At 34.5% G+C, this 19,448-nt stretch overlaps 1 protein-coding gene across 1 annotated transcript in view; it reads right to left on the minus strand.

The window, feature by feature from the left end:
* Positions 1-19,032, minus strand: part of LOC104163994 (poly(A) polymerase alpha) — a gene marked incomplete at its 5' end in the record, with an annotated part of 34,364 nt that extends 15,332 nt beyond the window's left edge. The window contains 13 exons of the mRNA XM_009703172.1: positions 460-579; positions 1,360-1,413; positions 4,985-5,069; positions 5,998-6,118; positions 7,609-7,681; positions 9,171-9,309; positions 9,405-9,494; positions 10,766-10,877; positions 14,010-14,063; positions 16,024-16,133; positions 16,642-16,723; positions 18,157-18,223; positions 18,854-19,032. Coding sequence (XP_009701474.1) covers positions 460-579; positions 1,360-1,413; positions 4,985-5,069; positions 5,998-6,118; positions 7,609-7,681; positions 9,171-9,309; positions 9,405-9,494; positions 10,766-10,877; positions 14,010-14,063; positions 16,024-16,133; positions 16,642-16,723; positions 18,157-18,223; positions 18,854-19,032 — 1,286 coding nt within the window. The remainder of the gene's footprint in view (positions 1-459; positions 580-1,359; positions 1,414-4,984; positions 5,070-5,997; positions 6,119-7,608; positions 7,682-9,170; positions 9,310-9,404; positions 9,495-10,765; positions 10,878-14,009; positions 14,064-16,023; positions 16,134-16,641; positions 16,724-18,156; positions 18,224-18,853) is intronic.
* Positions 19,033-19,448: the final 416 nt, after the last annotated feature.

Below are 19,448 nucleotides of genomic sequence, written 5' to 3' on the forward strand. Positions count from 1 at the left end.
CAAGTTTAAATGATACACATCTCAACTATGAAATTTATTAATATTACATGTACTTAGTTACTCAAGATTTCAGTTCTACTGTGCCTATGTTCCACCCGATTCTCAGTGCTGCCTCATAATTAAAACTGTCTTGCCAACTGATGCTAGATGCTCAAGCAACAGCAGCTAACTAGCAGTAGCTAACATGGATTACTGGCAAGAAATTATGCAATTCAAATCGTTATTAGCAAAAATATACTCTTTCCTGATTTTCTGGCTCAGAAACATTCCTACACAGAATAAAGAATACCTAATTTTACAAATAGTACTTGAGAAAAACTTAAAACTGTTTGCTTTTAGATGTTGTCATTAAAAGTCAATCCATTTAAGATTCTATAAAAATGCTAGTTTATTTATTAATGAACTGGTATTTTAGCTAAGTTAGTTCCTCACCATTACATGAAAAAAAGTTTTGCTTACTTGTCAGGATTCTCCTTGGGTGCTGGGAATGACTGTGGATTCACATGAGCCAGTGTAATGAATTCATTCTTCTCCAGGTTTCCAACTAGAATACGGATTTTTGATTCCACCAAGCCCACCCTGCATAAATGTCATTTATTAGCAAGTTCTCAATAATATGAAATAATAGAAGTATCTAACATCATATATCAGAATAAAATCCTCAATGTTCTCCTTGTACTAATATTTGAGACTACAAATGAACTTGTGCACTATACATGACAGATTAATTCAGATAAATAAACCAAGCGAACACAGTACAAAAAAATATTGCAAGGGAAGCTTAAGAATACCCTGAAGCTCTCATTATGGCCAGATTCTACAAATGGAACTAAATAGCAAGACATTACACATCAAGTAAAAGGCAGTCAGCAAGAAACTCCTATGTATTTCTCCAGTATTCTTTTGCCTTCAGATGATGAATTTTAAAGTCGAAGAAATTCCCAATACCTGACAATCTTAAAATTTCTCTAACAGAAGATAGCAGAAACAAGGGAAAAAAAGAGGTATTTTTGTTTAGAGAAACAGTATTTCAAGAGACTGAAAACATGCCTCCTCACACTGCTTATTAAAAAAAAAAGGGCATAAGGCTTAAGAAAATAAGATTTGTAAAGTGAACTTGACAGTGTTTTAAGAAGCAAAATTCAAGCAACAGCCCTCACTCCCTGGTTCTTCATTTCTACTGTTTTGCAGAAGTGTACCATCTTCATCCATTTAATTTTGAAAATGGAAGCTCCACTTTGTTTCATTAAAAAGATACTAGATAGACTAGATATTCCCTTGCGTTCAAGGTTGACAGGTTTTTGGTTTTGTTGTTTGGTGGCTTTTGGTTTTCTTTTAAATAGCACGTATTATACTCACCATTCTAGTCGCTGTTTTTCTGTCGGTGCGCTTGCTAGAAGTACAATATAATGCCTTTGGAGATAAAGACAATATGCTATTCTATTTATACTTCTAAAACTAGACATTCAATTCTTATTATTAAACTCTGCAGTAAATTCTACATTGCGAACTACAGATTATTAGCTTAAGTATATACCCTATAATAAAATTAAGCATTGTTAAGTAGACAAGGCGCTATGTCCCCCAAGCGTGTGAATAATGGACTTCTCGAAACATTTCAGATTTTAGGGACATTTGCAACTACTTAAATAGAGTAGCCTTAATAACAAGCTAGGAATGTAGCACTAGTTGAAAAACACTACAGATATTTCAATACCTAATGAGATCAGGGATTTAACTGACTACTGGAGATTCCTTGCAAGTAAAAACAATTGTTCACAACCATCTGTACGTGTATCAGTTGTCTTAGTTGCAATTTTATTTCTGAATAGTTAGAAGAGTGGTTAGCACATATGCATTCATTCAAAGTCAAAAAAACCACTATCAAATGTAGTTTTAAAAAGATTTTATATCTGCATTTTAGAATCGTCTGAAGACACTTATCTGAAACTTCACAAGGAATGTTTCCTCTGATGATAATTCTTAAGCTCTCAATTATATTCCAGGATAATCAGTGTATACCCACTGTAAGTAAATTTCAAAGAAACAATATACAAAGCAAGAATGGTATTTTAAACAAAGAAGCCCAAGGACAGTGAAATGGGAGATGATTACTTTTAACTTGAGTTCATGAGGGTGGCGGGGGAACCTTACATTTCTACAGTTAGGTGTTTCACAAGTTTAGCTGGGAAGTCTATTTTAATATCTGAAGTCATACAACTTGGCATTACTCTATACTGATATGGTATATTCAGAGCAGGATTTAAAGAACAGTAGTAACATGAATATGTCTAATTCAGAAGTATGATATATATAATTTCAGAAAAATAATGAAGTTCAGCTTCTACCTCTCAATGGCGATTTTTAGATGAAGGGTATTATTTTGAAGTATATGGGTTTGGTCTTTTTTGTTTGGTTGCTTTTCATCTGGGGTTTTTATCCCCCATCCCCCCCCCCTCCCGCCCACACCCCTAAACTGATGTTGTTTCTCTCCACTGTCTCCCTATCAGCATTATGTTCTCATAAAAATAACCTAATGTAGATATTATGGAATTGTCTTACATCATTAACACCTGTACCTACAAATAACTAAAGTATTTTTAAGTCATACTATTTTCTGAAATAACAGAGAACATTTGAACATGTTCATTTCCATTTTTCTTTATTAAGCTGTCCAGGATCTACACTTGAAATTATTCCATGCTTTAGATAAAGTTCTATAAAGGCAAGTGTTCAAAGTACCTTTTTAAAAGGTATGTTTAAATTCTACTTATTTATCAGGGTATGTGTCTCTATAACAGAGAAACAATATGCTAGAGCTCATTAAATCAGTGTTATTTCTCTCATCATACTTCCTTCCCTCTTGAATTTAAGTTCTAATACTTTTATTCTCATGTAACACTTCATACTCGTATTATATACATTTGAAATTATTTTTGTCATTTCCCTGTAAAACACCATAACCAGCAAGTATATGTTCTTTATTGTTGTTTCCTTCCCAACTGAAAAATTTAAACCTACATGAAGGGCAGATAACACATGTTGTAACTCTCTAATACCAAGTAACTGTTGACATTTTAAAAACAAGAAAAATATATAAAATAAATAAAAGCAGATTTCCCCATTTTCCCAATTTCTAATCTGCTCCTGCCATGCAGGTATGCAGTAGCCTCCAGATTTCCTTAGTCACACATTATTGAAGTTTCTTTATTTTAAATGCTAACAAGTCAGAAGTGTTTACAATCAACATAGACGTTTAGCAACTAACTGCCATTGAGAGCGATACAGGCTACTAAAGCTATGCCTTCAGAGAAGAAAAGAAATGTTTTTAAAAGTATGTCTCAGAGCAAGGATCAGATTCTTCTCTTATCTGGCAGAGCACTAGACACTGCTTTGAATTTCAGCAGAACAAGTCAAGGCATCTATAATTTAAACACGAGAAGAGTGTGAAGATGGGGAAAAAAAATCCAAAACATCTAGGTTCCAGATGAAGATTTGACCAACAGAGCCACATTTAATGCATACTGATACCTGCATATAATGATTTTATTTTGCAAAGGTTACTAACCAAAGCTTTAAATTAACTTACTGAGGTAAAACAGGGAAAATCTTGGGTAATTTAAATTAAAGCAGGCTCCATAATACCATTCCACAGTTAAAAAAAAAAAAAGACGACATTTTGTGCAAAACATACAAAACCTGGACATTTAATGTTGGCAAGAGAAGCTTTTATTGCCAAAACTGATAAAATGGCTAAAGTTGGTACATAAAAAACTATATTAAAGTGGAGATTATTGCAAATGACATTTAATGTTTCCTATTTTTTCCTAGTTTTGAAAGAAACAAAGAAAATGTACTAGGGAACTTATTAGCAATGTCTTGAGCAGAAACCGATTTGTCTGCATCCCATTTTTAACTTCAAAAAATAATACAACTTTACAGTACTCGTAAGCGTTTTCGAGCTTAATCTCCAAAGTACAACATAAAAGCCATCCAAATGTTTTAAAGCTTTTATAATGCAAAAGGTATAGAAACAAAACACAGACACATTATGATGGTCATCAGTCTCTTTTAATGGGGGAACTGTATATTTCAATCTTGTTTAGATTAGTACATAACCAACCAACCACCCAACACAGAAACAAGTGTAGAAAATATTTAATCTCGATTCAAGAAAAATGGGTCTCCAATTTCAACTGAGGGCAAAGAAGATGTAGTCCGTATTTTAATAATCCATATTTATTATAAAAATACAACTTTCAGCAAGTCCATACACATTTAACAAGCTTCTGCCCCACCAGCATATTACTAGCAACCCTAAAAATGTGAAGTGTGAACTTCAGTATTTCCCTTAGAGACATTACAAAATTAGAGAAGCTAGGTGTGAAATAGTATTAATAAAGAGCCAAAAGCCCTAAGCTTTAATGAAAAAAATCTAGTAATAACTAGTACATCTGGCAGTTAGTCAACACAATTGCAAAAGTATCTTTTATTATCAGTGAACTGTTGACTATATTGACAGAAGAAAACACACAGTTTCAAGTACGTATTCATCTTAAATATTGACTTTCAGAATTAGTTCTTTTAATATCCTGTTTCCTGGGAGGCAAGACCCATTTTTAGAATGCTTACTGACACCACTATAGAACATTTCTGTTAGTCAAACCAGCTGATGTGTCTTCAATTTTATTGGTAGCATACCAATTGTATAGCTAACTGGTGACTTTCTAAATATCTGGTCAAGGACTAAAAAGTTTCTGAAATACATACTAAAGACAAAAAAAAAAAAGGTATCTGAGGAAGTTATTCATTTTCTAAGAGAAAGGACAATACTGCATTCACGCCCCCTCTGTGTAGAAAAACCCTAACAAAACACTTTTTGGAAGTCTAATGTATGTATATTTAAGATCCTGTGCTACAGAGCATCATTAGATATTTTAACTGATAAAACTTAAAATATTCTGCCATGCCATAAAATACATACTTGTACTTCTGAAAGAAGTTTGGAGCTTCAAAAAGTTTGGACCACTCTGCCTTACTCAGCAAAATTTCATCTGTGATAGCAAGACCTAAATTATAAAAAAAAATTTAAACTTTTTTTTTAAATACAGTTTAGTAATCAGAGTAAAAATAGCTTATTAACTTAGCAAAGGTTACTACGAATTATTTCCCCCCTTCAGATTCAAAGGAATTTATCAACAAGCTTTATATTCCAGTCATACTTTAGGTGGTCATTAGTTATACAAATCACATTATTAAAAACAACCTCAATAAAATGTTTAGAAGTGTATGTTAATTGATCAGATTGATTTCACATGTTTTTGCTTTGCAGTCTAACACAGCTCAGCTCAATTTAATCTTTTGTGTATGCCACAGTAACTACTCAGTTCAAAGATAGAGATCTTTTTCCTTACAGTACTTGGAAGCATCTCTTGTGCAAGGCATTGTACAAGGCAAAGAAACAGCAAGACAATAAGCTACTGTTCTGCCTGAGAGTGCAGTAGTTGCTCTCAGCATCAAGTCTACTCTTTGCTTTGATAACATCTTCTCTTATCTACTATAATTATCCAAGTAGATTACTAGGATAGATCGAGAGGACTCATCTCTCAGCAAGTATATTGTCTTATATTAGGCCTAGAAATGGCCATCAAGTGGGATTACTACACTAATCTTCCATGTGGCATGACACAATCTAAAGCCACTAAAATAAACAATCAAAAAAGGATATTGTACTGTTAATTCTCATTTTCAGAGCACAGGGCATTCTAACTAATCACCCTCAGTTTCTGCGAGTGAAGGACAGACCTGCAGAAGCCTCTACAGAATTTGGAACTTTAAGCCACATAAACATAACAGGTCAAGTTCTACCTCCCTCAGAAGAGAGTCTCATGGCAAGAAGCTATTTAACATCCTCCCCCCTCACAAAGTATACCCACAATGGAACTATTTTAAAACCTTTTGAAAACATTTATATAGAGAGTATAAGATAATACTTACCTTGTTTAAATTCCTCAACCATGACCATCCGTGTGGAAACGGACACATTGTAGGTAGAGTTCTGCTGTGGGTATGCTGGTGTAATTATAGGCATAAGATGGTACCTATCACTGGGGTTTACCTATATATAACAACAGCCAATCAGTTTTCTTCAAGCATACACATGAGTTAACAAATTTGGATTTCTCCCTTTAGTACAACCTAGTCTTAAGTTTTAAGAGACCTTAGTTTGCAGATCAAGTAATTTACCAACAGTTCACAGAAAGTTTAGAAAACAAGGATAATGCTTTCACAAAGGACATCATTCTGAACCATAGTGATGTGGGAGGGCTGTAACCTGTCAGCACATCAAGTTGCAGACATTTCTAAGTCCAGAAATACCAACTGAACAGAAAAATTTCCCTCTTTAATAGAAATTAGCTTGTGATCGCATCAAAACAAGGATACCTTATCACCACACGAGTACCTTCAAGCAAATGACTGTCTTCACACCTTGCGAAAAATATTTTATACTTTATTTCTGTAACACTACTGAAAATAAAGAGTCAGCTTAAGATGACAGGTTCTAGGCAACCTGACAGAAGCATCACTTGCATTAACGTATCTTTTATTAAAGAGCACACAGGGAAACAAAAAAAAAAGGAACACACACAAGCAAAATACATTTAAAATAGCATTAAGGTAGCAATCTTGTAGATGGTAAATTAAAAATAAAACCCTGTCATTACCTCACTCCACTTTGTTTAGCTACTGTAACACAAGACAGGTCCCATCACACGCTGAGTTCAAACGCCCTATCCCAGGAATAACAGTAAGACTCACGAATTCTTTTTCAATTATCTCACGTTATTTAAACATGGACTTTTGTCAACCAGAAAAACAGATCTGAAGTACAAAAGTGCATACACCTCAACCTCTGGTGCTTACACGATTCACCAAAAAAGGATTAGTTGAATACCAGCTATTCTAAAATTGACAAACCAGCATTGAACACATTCACACTATGCCCTATTGGAACCTTAGAACATGAGCTGTGCATCTGCTGTAAGCTCTTTTATTGACTGCCTGAAGGACACTAACGTCCAATGTCCTTAATACAAGCACTACAAAGATGGAAATCAAGTATTATAAATAATATACAAAACAACTTAAAGACTTCAAGTTACGATCTTCTTTAGTGCAAGATGAAAAGACATCTACATCTACAACTATATGAAAGCGAATCTATCCAGCTGTGACTGTTGCACTGAAATGAATTCAATATACTTGCAAAAGTAACAGGTTTTAAGTCAGAAGCAAACTGTTTTAAGATAAGCAGTTTTTTAAAAATGCATTGCTTTAAGGTGTGTATCTAATTACAATGAATATTTACTAAGATCACTTATTGCAAAAGTTGGGAGTAAAAAGTCCAGCAAGTGTGCTTCAAGTGGTCAGTTTAGGAAATTAGGCGAACTCTGTTCCACACTCAGGAGAACTAGAGGTTACTTATAAAGACGATACAATACCAAAATATTAAATTTAATAAACCCAAAATGAAGTTCACTTAGGATTCTTTAAGCAACTGAATTTATTGTACAGTGTGACTTATAGGGGAAAAAATAATACACTAACCCTTGGGTCCCATACAGGCAAATTAAGATTGCATTCTTCTGGCTGTTTCAATAGCACTGGATTTGGCCATTCCCTGTTCAAAAAGATTGTAGCACTGAATAAGACTATTGGATATAATCATGTATGTTCAACAAACAATACTTTTGAATGTGATCCTTCTTAACTCTGCTCTCAAGGTAAAGCATCATCTCCTCAAGACCGAGCCGGTCTAACTGGGGTTGTTTAAATAAGCTGTATTGCTGAACTACAACACAGCTGTAATTAGCTTCTCCAGGGCATCAGAGCAATGAATTTTCTGTAGTCTTAGAGCTTTACAACCACTGGTTAAGGTAACTAAAGAAAACTCCTCCAAATTCTTCTTGAAACATAGCTATCAAATAGAAATTCCTCTATGAAGACTGACACTGGGTCCATCTTCAAGCTAGCCATTTCATGGACAAACTACAGAAGAAACAGCCAGCATGATTACAGCATTATAGCATCATTACAAAGTATATGTATGAAAAAAAAAATCTAATTAAGGTAAAAAGAAAGCATGCTGGATGAAACACTAAAAATAGAAAAAGAAGAAAGAAAAGTAACACTTCTGTTCCTCAAGTCATCTCTACTCCCATGAGTAAAGTTATCTTCCTATAAAGAGTTGAAGTCGGTTAATGTCTGGGTATTTGTACATTAATGCTCCTATGCTATACACATATAAAATGGACAGCATTATAAGGAACACATTAAACAGAACTTGCAACCAATATTCCTCTATTAGCTTAGTGTGACAAGCTATTACTAAACACTAGGTACCTCAAAGAGGCTATAAAGCCTATGGACTCAAGACAGTGAAACTGCAGAAATTATCTTCGCATTAAGAAGATACTATACTTGAAATAAAACAACAACTTGGTACTATGACTCTTAAAATCTGGATACCTATATTCTTCACGAGACACTGACAGATATGCTCTTTCAAAAAAAACAGTACTCTTGTAATCTCCAGAGTACACTTTTGTCCCATTCACTCTAAATTCACTTGGAATGTTCCCATCAGAATTATTCAAACCATCTTTCTGAGGTAACTAGTTCAGAAGTATGAAATCATATGTAATTCCAGAACACCTACCTCTCCATACTGAGAAGATTAAAAACACACTTTTACCACTGGTTACCCTAAATTGCATTTAAGCTACGTGCCTAAACCAGATACTGACATACCTCTTTTTCCCGTTATCCCAGTATCCAACTGTTAAAAGATTTTAACTTTTGGGGTGTCTGCACTTATTTGGCACTATGTAAGTATTTTATCTGAAGAGCAATGTTGAGTTACAACAAACACTTAAGAAAATTTTAATTGAAACCTGGGTGTTTTTGTTTTAGGTACTTTAAGAACAAGACATGTTGGATGACTTACTGAAAGACTCAAGCTAACAACTTCCTGGCAGCAAGAACAATGCTTATAACTACCATCTTAATCTGGTAACAGCTGAAAATGGTATCATAAAAACAGGACTAAAATTTAGTGTCTACAAACAATTTTATTTTAGTGTAATCTAAATTTAAAAAAAAAAACATACCATTTAGAAAATACCAAGAAAAATTTATGTACAAGAGTTGATGCTATTGCATTTGGATAAAGCTGGCAAGTTCTTGCTACTAGCATAGCCCAGGAAACACCGCCAAGGAAACCTAGTATATTGGAATAGATGTTGTGGCCTGTGGATTGAGAAGGAAAGAGACAAAAGGAGAGAGTTATCAGTAACCATAACAGTTAATGAAAACTTCACAAATTTTGGAATAAAACTGCTTACGTTTTGCCCACAGTTTGATAGCTCTCAGTGTTAACCTGAAGTTGTCAATGTTTGGTACTAGATGCAGAATTTCATCGGTTACCCGGCAACCTGCCAAAAGAAAGAATCCATTATGCTTGCGGCCTCCAGAGTTTTTTACTTGCTTACCCTCCCTCACCTTCAAAACTATCAAACTTTCTAGATCAGCATGTTGGAAACTCCTTGCATATTTTGCTCACTTTTGTAGTGACTTAGAAAGCTTAACATATTTTAATTTGATTTTTTTTTTTTTCCTTTTTTACTGTTTTACAGCAGTACTCAGGTAGACAATTCAGGCACGCATAGTTACAGTTTTGGACTGCTACCTGATTGGCTGTTATTACTGAACTGTACAAGTTGTTTAAGAAACAAACAAGTTTTAAATTCTGCTGTTATGGGATTACATGCAGTGTAGTATAGAACATGCAGACAAATTTTAAAAAGCATGCTGGAAGTCATAGGTCAACACTTTATCTGAATTTATGAGCACAGGCTAAAAAGAAAAGCTTTTAAACATGTGAGTTGAATCATTACTTTGATGGGATATTTCCAGGCATAAGAATAACATTACAGATCACAGTATTAACTGTTTTTTTGTTTGGTTTTTCGGGTTTGTTTGTGGGTTTTGTTGTTGTTGGTTTTGTTTGTTTGTTTTTAATTCAGAATAAGTAGTTGCAGAGACCTGGCTGCAAGAAAATAGTATTACGTAATACTAGGAGTTCCTTTCAAAGGAAGTAAGAGGCAAGTATGAACTCTAGAGACTGCACAAATGTGAATTTCACAAAACATTGCAAGTTGCTGTGGTAATCTCAAATTACCGAGTTTTCAGCTCATAACAGAAATCAGTGATCTCTCACATGCTCCTGTTCCCTGCCAAGTTGCATACAGACTGGAGCCCCTACTGTCCCGCACATAAATAACAAAGTTTTAAGCTGCAGTATTATAGAAAAGCTAAGATTTACAGAAGACGACCTGACTTCAAACTGACTGTATTTTGATATCTCCAATTTATCACTGAAGCAATTTTGTGTATGTTTCTGCATGTTAAATCATATACAAATTAAAAAACATGCAGACATCTTTTATTTATAGAAATAGTTTTCATTAGTTTCTAGACAGCATCATTTGGTACCCAAATAAAAGAAAAAAATTTTATAAAAATCTGGCCAACAAGAAACAATCTTCTCTCCAAAAAGATATATAAAACTGGCTATAATTTCATTTCCAGATACGGAGTTGCTATATTTTCAGTCAAGTCCACAACTAAACTACTGTATCAAACAATCTAGGATACTTATTAAAAGATTAGATGAGAAATTATATGCAAAACTGTATATACATACCATTAAGACTTCGTATGCATCTAATGTCTAAATTTTTAAGTAGGCTATCGTCTCGTAGGTCTAAGTCCTCAGGAATAGTTTGCAGTGCTAATCTTGCAAACAAAATATCAATCTAAAGAAAAAAAAAAAGAGATAAGACATTAGAAAACCATTCCTTCTTCTGTAGAATTAATTCCATAACCCATTTTCATGAAGTTTACTAGTAATAAGAATGGTAGTCTCCCTACTACAAAGAATCTATTTAAACAATACATACTAACACCCTCCACAGACATTAAATGAAAGACTTTGTGATGCGCTAATCTATCTTATGGCCCCTTTTCCAAGAGAATAAAATACACATTAAAATCAATACAGAATGTCGACCGTCAGTGTAAATAAAAATCACCCAGGGACAAGCAGCACTTTTAGGTCCAGAATACAAAATTCTACTTCGTTAGAGCAGGTTGTGAAAACATAACCTAGTTTTAACATAAATATTCTCAAAATTATCGTTGAATTATGAAAGAAGTAGGAGACCTTTCCCATCTAGCACTGTAAAGCACACATGCAACTAGTTGACTCTATATATCTATGAAAAGTCTACACATCTGATTACAGAAAACAGAAGTTCTGAAAATCAAACAAGCTATTGAGCAAGTGTATAAATTCTGCAATTCTGTCAAATTTCTTTGCTATTACTTCTCCAATGATTTGTCATCATAGGTTTTCTAGGTCAAGAACATCCAAGATACTCTTCAGCACTGAATTAGTTTTACATTGTCCTACACACAGCAAGGACATTATGCAGAGTAGATAAGTCAGTCTGCCTTTCCACTCTTAGATCAGGCATCAGTCAGTCAGTCTGATGAGAATATAAAACACATACCAGCAGCTGGTCTGCTAGGCAACAAGCCCCCTTCACCAAATGTGTCTTTTAATCACCATAAACTGATACCACTTCACCTACAAGACCATGAAATACCTAGTGCTATTGCACTAAGAACTAAACCATTTTAGTTACATGAAAAATTATTTCAGATAAAATGAAGCTGAAGATATCTTAAAATGAAGAACTTTTTGGAGATGCTTAAAAATTTGCATCTATCCATTTCAAACTACGAAGCACTTCTCCAAAGAAAAGTAATTTCTAAAGTATTCAGTGCACTTTTGATTTTAAAGTCTTTAATAGCTGGTCCTAACAACATTCTGTACTAAAAGTGGAAGTTTCTACTTAAGTCAGAAGTACTACTTTTCAATGTAGAACAAGTTCAAAATTAACTTCAGCTTGAACTTCTATTCTGATCTCTAGAAGCTCTAGTACCTCTAAAGATTCAAAGTTCATTAACAATAAAAGGATTTTTCAAATCAAGACATGAATAGCTTGTCCTATGTATGTCTTTTCTTTTGGGGGGGGGGGGGGGGGGGGGGGGAAATCAGTTTTCTACAGAAAGAACAAAATATCAAGAAGGTTCTAGGTTCTTGTTTATTTTAAGCAAGAACATCAAATGCATATGTAAAAACTGGTTATTGGCAGAAACTTCTGAAGTTTAACTGACAGGATCACCACAAAACTAAAGTCCTTCTCCTCAGTTCTAAAGTTTTCTTTACAGAGAAAATAGCTTCTGGCACCTTTTGCCTGGATTAGGAAAAGGAAAACTAAATTAAAATCTTCTGATACTGACATACTGGGCACAAACACAACCATCAGAAACTGTGGCCTAACAACACTTGTATATGTAAAAAGACTGCTTATGGCAAGTTAGTGTTCAAGACCAAAGAACTCTCATGCAATGTCAGCAACATAGGTTAAGTCTCAGTCATAAAACTAAGCCACAAGAGCCCACCATAAATTACTATATTGGAGCAAGATACTACTACTCTTAGAGCAGACAATCCTTTTATTCCCCTGTTTCGGCTTGCATCTTAAATTGCATTTTTAAAAAGAGACACAACACTGGCTTGAATGTAAATGACTGAAAAAAACATACAAAAAACAGACTAACCACAGTATGCCTATGGTAAGTTTCAATATTTAGAATGAATATCTAAGCTATGTAAACAGAAAATAGATTCTCCAGAAAAATGATCCATACCCAACTGTATATGGACAGTAATAAAATTGGTGACACCGCTGCAAAGTCACAGGATAGTTTACTGCATGGTATCACATTTCTCTGCACATCTCTCTCATTTGGAGAAAACACATCTCTCTCTCCGAGTGTCAACTGACACAGATGTCAGTGAAAATACAAGTAAAGCTGCATGGATGAAGCCAAAGGGGGTGGTTCATCTTCCTGACACTCAAAAATTGTCAGTACCCTAATTAACAACCATTATAATTGCAAAGCAGAGATTTAACTCAGACTGGGAGAGAAGGAACTGTCCAGTCTTGCGCACAATACTCCAGCTCTTCAAATCATGTCACGTGGCAGATTAGCACAGTGATTCTTTCCGCATTGTGAAGTACTCTTCTAATACCCACCAGCTACTGGTTGACATAATCCAGCTACAAGTCTGATGAACTGTGTGTATGAACAGTTCATGTGTTTTTGTCTTGTCACCAAGAAAAGATGATAGGCTGACTATAAAACAGTCTGAGAAAGATTAATAGAGTATCTTTTAAAAGCAGTGTTCCTGTTTTCTCAGCAACTTCTCCCAAAATAGTAAAAATCAAGTTAAGCAAGTTCATTGCTCCAAGACAGCTGATCCATCAGGCTACAGGCACCAAAACCATTGTTTTGGTCATGTGCTTACAGACGTCTGAAGAGATCAGGACAAAGGAGATACCCAGTCTGCCTTCACCAGTACATTTCTGAAAACTAATCAAAGACCACACAAGTTCCTATCGTGTAAGGTATTGAAGCGAATCTCAATTTAATGTTTGGACAGTTAATCATTAGTCAAAATTATTGAAGCCACATTATTTACGAATGTAACTTCTATTAAATGTTAAGTCTTAATAATGTCAATACCGGTACTCTATAGGTCAGTAAACTAACCAGTACAACTGGGTAGCAGTCCCTAAAAAAAGAACAGGAAGATATTCTACATGCAGCTTTAAGCACATCAAGAAAGACTTGTTTCAGTCTTAAAGCTCCACTTTAAATTACACAACTGAGGAACATTCTCAAGGACTTGGGCACAAACTTAGGAAAGTCACTTCAATAGCATTCATATTAGTGAATACTACACGAGTTATGGAGATCTTGAAAACTTTGTTTTAACCATGTTCTACCAAAACAAAATAAAAGATGATCTTTACCTCTATTCCATCAAAACAAAGTTTAATAACTGGTACAAAAGCTTCTTCAACAGCCTGGAGGGAAAAAAGTTGTATTTTATTTTCAGTATAAAGAACATTTACAAGCAATAGCTAGCAGGTCTAAACAATCACAACAAACTGCTATTTATACAGATGCTTCTCCATTTTCAGGTTGATTTTTGTCAGCAATGTCTTTCTCCACCATTGAGGATTTATGCGGTAAGCACTGATCTACTGTGAGCTACAGCTGTTGATGTTAATTATAACCTAAATTCATACCAGCCAGCTCTGATGATGTTACCTTAAGGTCCAGCTCTCTTTCTCACTACATGTAGGACATGATCGAGCATCTTTTACTCCTCACAGCATCTTTAAGTATTCTAAGGCCAACCTATTGGGATTCTTACTCTAAGAGGGCTCTTACTTCTATTGTTTCTGCATTCAATATTTTATGAGAAATAACAAGGAGACAACTGTGTAACTATGCAGTCCACCTTCACCTAAACTAGTTGCAAGTCATCAGACTCCAGAGCTCGAGCATTTTTTCTAAATGTGGTCATTAATAAGGTACTTTGACAAACAGCATCCATAATGAAACTATGGAACTTGATGCCTACTCTGCAATCAGCCAGGAATACCACCTTTCTGAACCGACTATCTGAACTAAATGCAGATCTGCAGAGCACTGCTTTTGTAAAAGCAAAGAACATCGCATACTTCTGAATAAGAAATGTTAGGAATTGCCAGAGTCTAAACACAGTTCCAAGAGCATTCCAGTTCTTAACAAGAGGATGAGACAACACTGTTCTATACACTTGATCTTAGATAAGGTTACCTTAATGTTACTGGTTGGTAGGATGGATCCTAAGCAAAATATGAAGTCCACAACTCTCTCAGACTCTCTCACTAGAGCAACCCTTAAGAAACTCTAGGTTCCCTAAAGATGGAGATGTACCAACTTTCTTAGACCTAGCTGGAATGATTTAAAAGTGTTACAACACCCTGACCTAAAGGTTATTTGCATCACTGCAGAGCTACACTGAATAGCATACATTGATCTACCTTGCTGCTAAATCAGCTACATTAGCTTGAGTTAGATAGAGTTTATAGCAAAGTTAATTTGGAATCTGAAAATCAAAATCCTTTTTACTAAAAGTGTTCAGATGATAAAGCATTCAAAACAGTTGTTTCAGTGCATATAGTATTACCATCAGATGTTTGCAATACCCTGGTAGTTACCAACTACCAGACACATAGAGTGGAAGAATGCTGCAGTGTTCCATTTATTTTATGGGAGCAGGACTAAACCAAAGTTTAAGACTTGCCAGCAACTATCTTCATCTAAAAAAAAAATTGCAGCAAAGAAAATTTACTCTGAGCTAACATTGAGAAGATTAAAGCTACCACCAGTTGACATAGGGCAGCTTGTCATTTAAGTGTAACAGAAACAAAATACTGTATACCAGTGTCTTCCATTCCTACAAGGCGAATCTTCACCTTTACATGCTAGCACAAGCACCTAATAATGAGACACACTAAAAATGTATCTTCCATTTTCAAATGCACAACTGACAGCCAATATAGAAAGTTTAGTTAATATCAACCACTGTAATTGTTTACACAAGCATGGAATTATAAAAACAGCAGCATAACAGTGTACTTGAAAACCCTCATTAAAAACACACAAGTTTGGTCCTGATCCTTTTCAAGCCAACACTTACATTTGCATCTGTCTGCTGCTAGACAGCAAGCAGAAATTTTGCAATACTCACACACATGCTAGATCATTCTGCCATCCAGATTTTTAAATGAATGTCTCTTATGTGCGAACAGAGAAAATTTGGAAGAATCTCTGTTTATTTCAACTACGGTCATAGGCTTTACTGCAGATTAACTAAAAATCCACTGCAAGCCTTAATAATAAAGTTATATTTACTTATTTAATGCATCATCTTTCACTATTAACTTTTCAGCATTATCAGTTCAGCTAGCTGTATCAGGCAGTTCCACATACCCTCAGATCTTTTACTTCTTCTTGTTGTTTCAGTTTTTCGTAAAATGACGTGAAAAAATCACTTCTTTCAACATGTCTTGGTGCAACACACAGAGCATCAATATCAGCACCTGAAATTGTTTATTAGCACAAGTTACTCACACTTCACACGCATGAAATGTCAGCAATACCCAGAAGGTTTTTTGAAATCAAACAGCAAAATTTAGTTTCTCTTCCTGTAAAATGGCTTTTCTTTAGGAATACTAAATCAAACCGAATTTAAAAAAAAAAAGTTCATGGCCATTAACCATACTGAATACATATATACATTCTTCTTTCAATTGTTAACATTTGGAGTAATTTTCAAAGTACAAACCATGCGAATCCAAGTATACAACTGTCTCTATTTTGAAAAATAGTTTCCAACTTTTTGATCTGTTTCCCAACCCGTGACATAAACATAATATAGGAACGTATTTCTTTTATTGAGAATGAAGACTGGAGATGGTTGACCAAAAAAAAAAAAAAAAATCTAATACCACTCAAAAGACAGCAAGTTTTTGTTTACTTAAGTATGATATCTACAGATACATCATTAGTTCAAACACATGAGTTTTTATCATAAAGAGTAAACGTTACCTTTTGTATGAACCCCTAATCTATAGGATCCAAACGTAAAAATTTTTCCTCCAACATTTTCTATTACAGACTGTGGAAGATTCTAAATGGAACAAATAAAATTGGTTATTTTATCTTAACAAGGTATAACGACACAGACAATTTATTTTAAAACAAAAGGAAAAATATTCCACAAAATTTATGTTGTTGATGGTGTAGTCACTACTGAAATAATACTCTTCGTGTTTACAGAAAAGACAGAGCTATGCTTGCCACTTGGAAACGACTTGCAACTTTTCAACTACATTACACATTACTGCCTCAAATTTGGTAATTGTTCCAGCAGTTCTACGCTTCAGGTAGAACAGCTTTAAAGTATTATGGTCATTAAACACATTTTGCTTAATACTCAGGCATTTTAGACTGACTTAGAAATTGATCATGAATTCCAATTTAGACCAACAGAAAAATACTATTTACAGTATCAGTGTTTATTACATTACTTCCAGAGACACCCATACTATATTCTTGAAATACAAGTTTGGTTTTGGGAGAGGTATTTATTTTATCTTGAAATTGCTCAGGTACATCTACTAAAGTTCCTAGATTTGTAGCTTAAAAAAACTTTTGAATTGACAATACTGTGGGCAAAGACAGTTACCCTTTCATAACAGGATGCAACGTTATGATCTGAAGCCCTACATTAATGGTTACACAACAAAAATATATAAACAAATCAAAAATGAATTATTTTGCAACATATATTTGATTAACTTAAGTAGTTTCCAATCTTACACCAGTCAAGATACTCTCACGATTTTGTTTTCAAGGATCAATACATATATAGCATGGTTATCCCTGCCTATAATCTTGTTTATATATAAATTCCCATTTTATAAGAGAAGTGTACAGAAGAAATACAATTTTAAATATATTCAAAGCAAAATAGCTTAAAAAAAAAGGTTTCTACCCTAAAAAAAGCCACTTCCATCTTTACATTTTTCCAAGTCTATAATAATTCAAAACAAGGTGTGTGTAGGGGTGGGGAAGACTATAACCTGGCAAAAACACTACTAATATTATTGAAGTCTACAAAAGTAACGTTACAGGACTGACATAAAAGAAAAAGACCACAGATCATAAAGCTGCAAGAAGTCATTTTAAGATCTGGCACTGGTTCACAAAGCCAAACAATCTAAACATATAATTAACATAGTACTATACATATGTATTTTGACAAAAAGCCAAGCTATATTTCTACCTAGGGAGAAGAGGGAACAACTGAAAATTACTATTACTACTACCATGACTTTTTCCAATGTTTATCAGTTTCTTCCTTTGACAAGGTTCTATTTTGAAGGGGTGATGCTGCCCGGAAACAAAACAAAATACACAAAGGCGGTATTTGTTTTTCCAATTTGATCAGATTTGATTCCCAAATCTAAGATTCATCCCATTTAGACTAGGAGCATATTTTGGAATTATCTTCCTACTGCAGTCTTAACATGAACAGTTCCATGTAAAATACATCCATACCTTGCTTTCACTGATTTCCCGTATCCATTCCTTTACCAGGTTATTTAGTTTTCCCAAAATTAGAATCCTATTGATAAAACAGCAGAATCACAGGTCATGAACTTAAAAAATACTAGTTTGGTCTAAGACCCTGATCATCATTACACAGTAAGTCAATTACATTAACATTTCAGATCTAATTACAGATCTTGTTACATATATACACTGAAACAAAGTCACTCTTACAACATTCCCACTATTTTTTCCCCTTTAAAGATGTTCAAGGGATTTAAGTTCAGAAAAAATGCAAACATGGAAGGCCTACACACATTTTAAGTATATGAATTCTACTCCCAAAATAAAACCTTAATTCATAAAACACATGCATCTAAAACAACAGTGAGAAGCAGTACTGAGAGCAAAAAACTCTAGAAAGCTTAATAAGGAAAAAAAAAAAACCACACGACAGAGGCCACCACAACAGAACAGTTATGAAGAGGGAAAAAAAAATTGCAAGTCAGCCTCTGAAATGTAAAGGTCATTTTAATTCCTTTCTGTGTTCTGAGGTATTCCTTTTAAGGTGAGAAAAAATATCAAGCTTAATATTCCACTAGGCTTTTAAGAAAGCATTTGAAAGAACATAAATGTGCTTGCAGTTCAGTAGTCAACTACATGAACCTCAAGATAGGAGAAAACCACTACTAGAGTGTTTACTCACCTGCGTTGAAGTTCTTCTTCCTCTTCAAATACACCATAAGGTTTTAGGGTTTCAATTAATTTCTGCGTAAGCATGCAGTCAAACTCCTTGGGGGCAGCTAAACTGATAGGTGAGGTAATGCCATAATGCTTCTGCAGTTGCTGTGTTTGTGATCCCTGGGTTGTAACGGGACTAATAAAGGCAATTAGATAAAGTTACTGACAGAAAAAAAAACATAACCAAGAAACTTTTACAATTCTTTTTTCTTATCTGAGCAGCAGACAAGAGACACATACTAAGGAAATAAAAAGTTAAGTCTATTGTTAGCATTTACATCCCACATCAATCTGTGTTATCAAGGACAACAACAGAATTACCTTTCTCCAACTCTAAATACTGACTGCAGGGTTACAAGTAGCTACAAGGTATGACCTTTTACACCAGCGGACTTCACACACTCACAACATTCATGTAAGTAAGGTGGCTTTAGTATAATTTGAGCCCATCAGCATCATACAGTTAGCTTTAAGCTGACTTCTCTGCTGGCTAGCATAACAGGATGGTTACACAAACAATGTCAGCTCAATCTATGTTGGCAATATTATACATAGCCTTG

The sequence above is a fragment of the Cariama cristata genome, unplaced genomic scaffold (genome assembly GCF_000690535.1).
Source record: "Cariama cristata isolate BGI_N322 unplaced genomic scaffold, ASM69053v1 scaffold33976, whole genome shotgun sequence".
NCBI classification, from domain to species: Eukaryota; Metazoa; Chordata; class Aves; order Cariamiformes; family Cariamidae; genus Cariama; species Cariama cristata.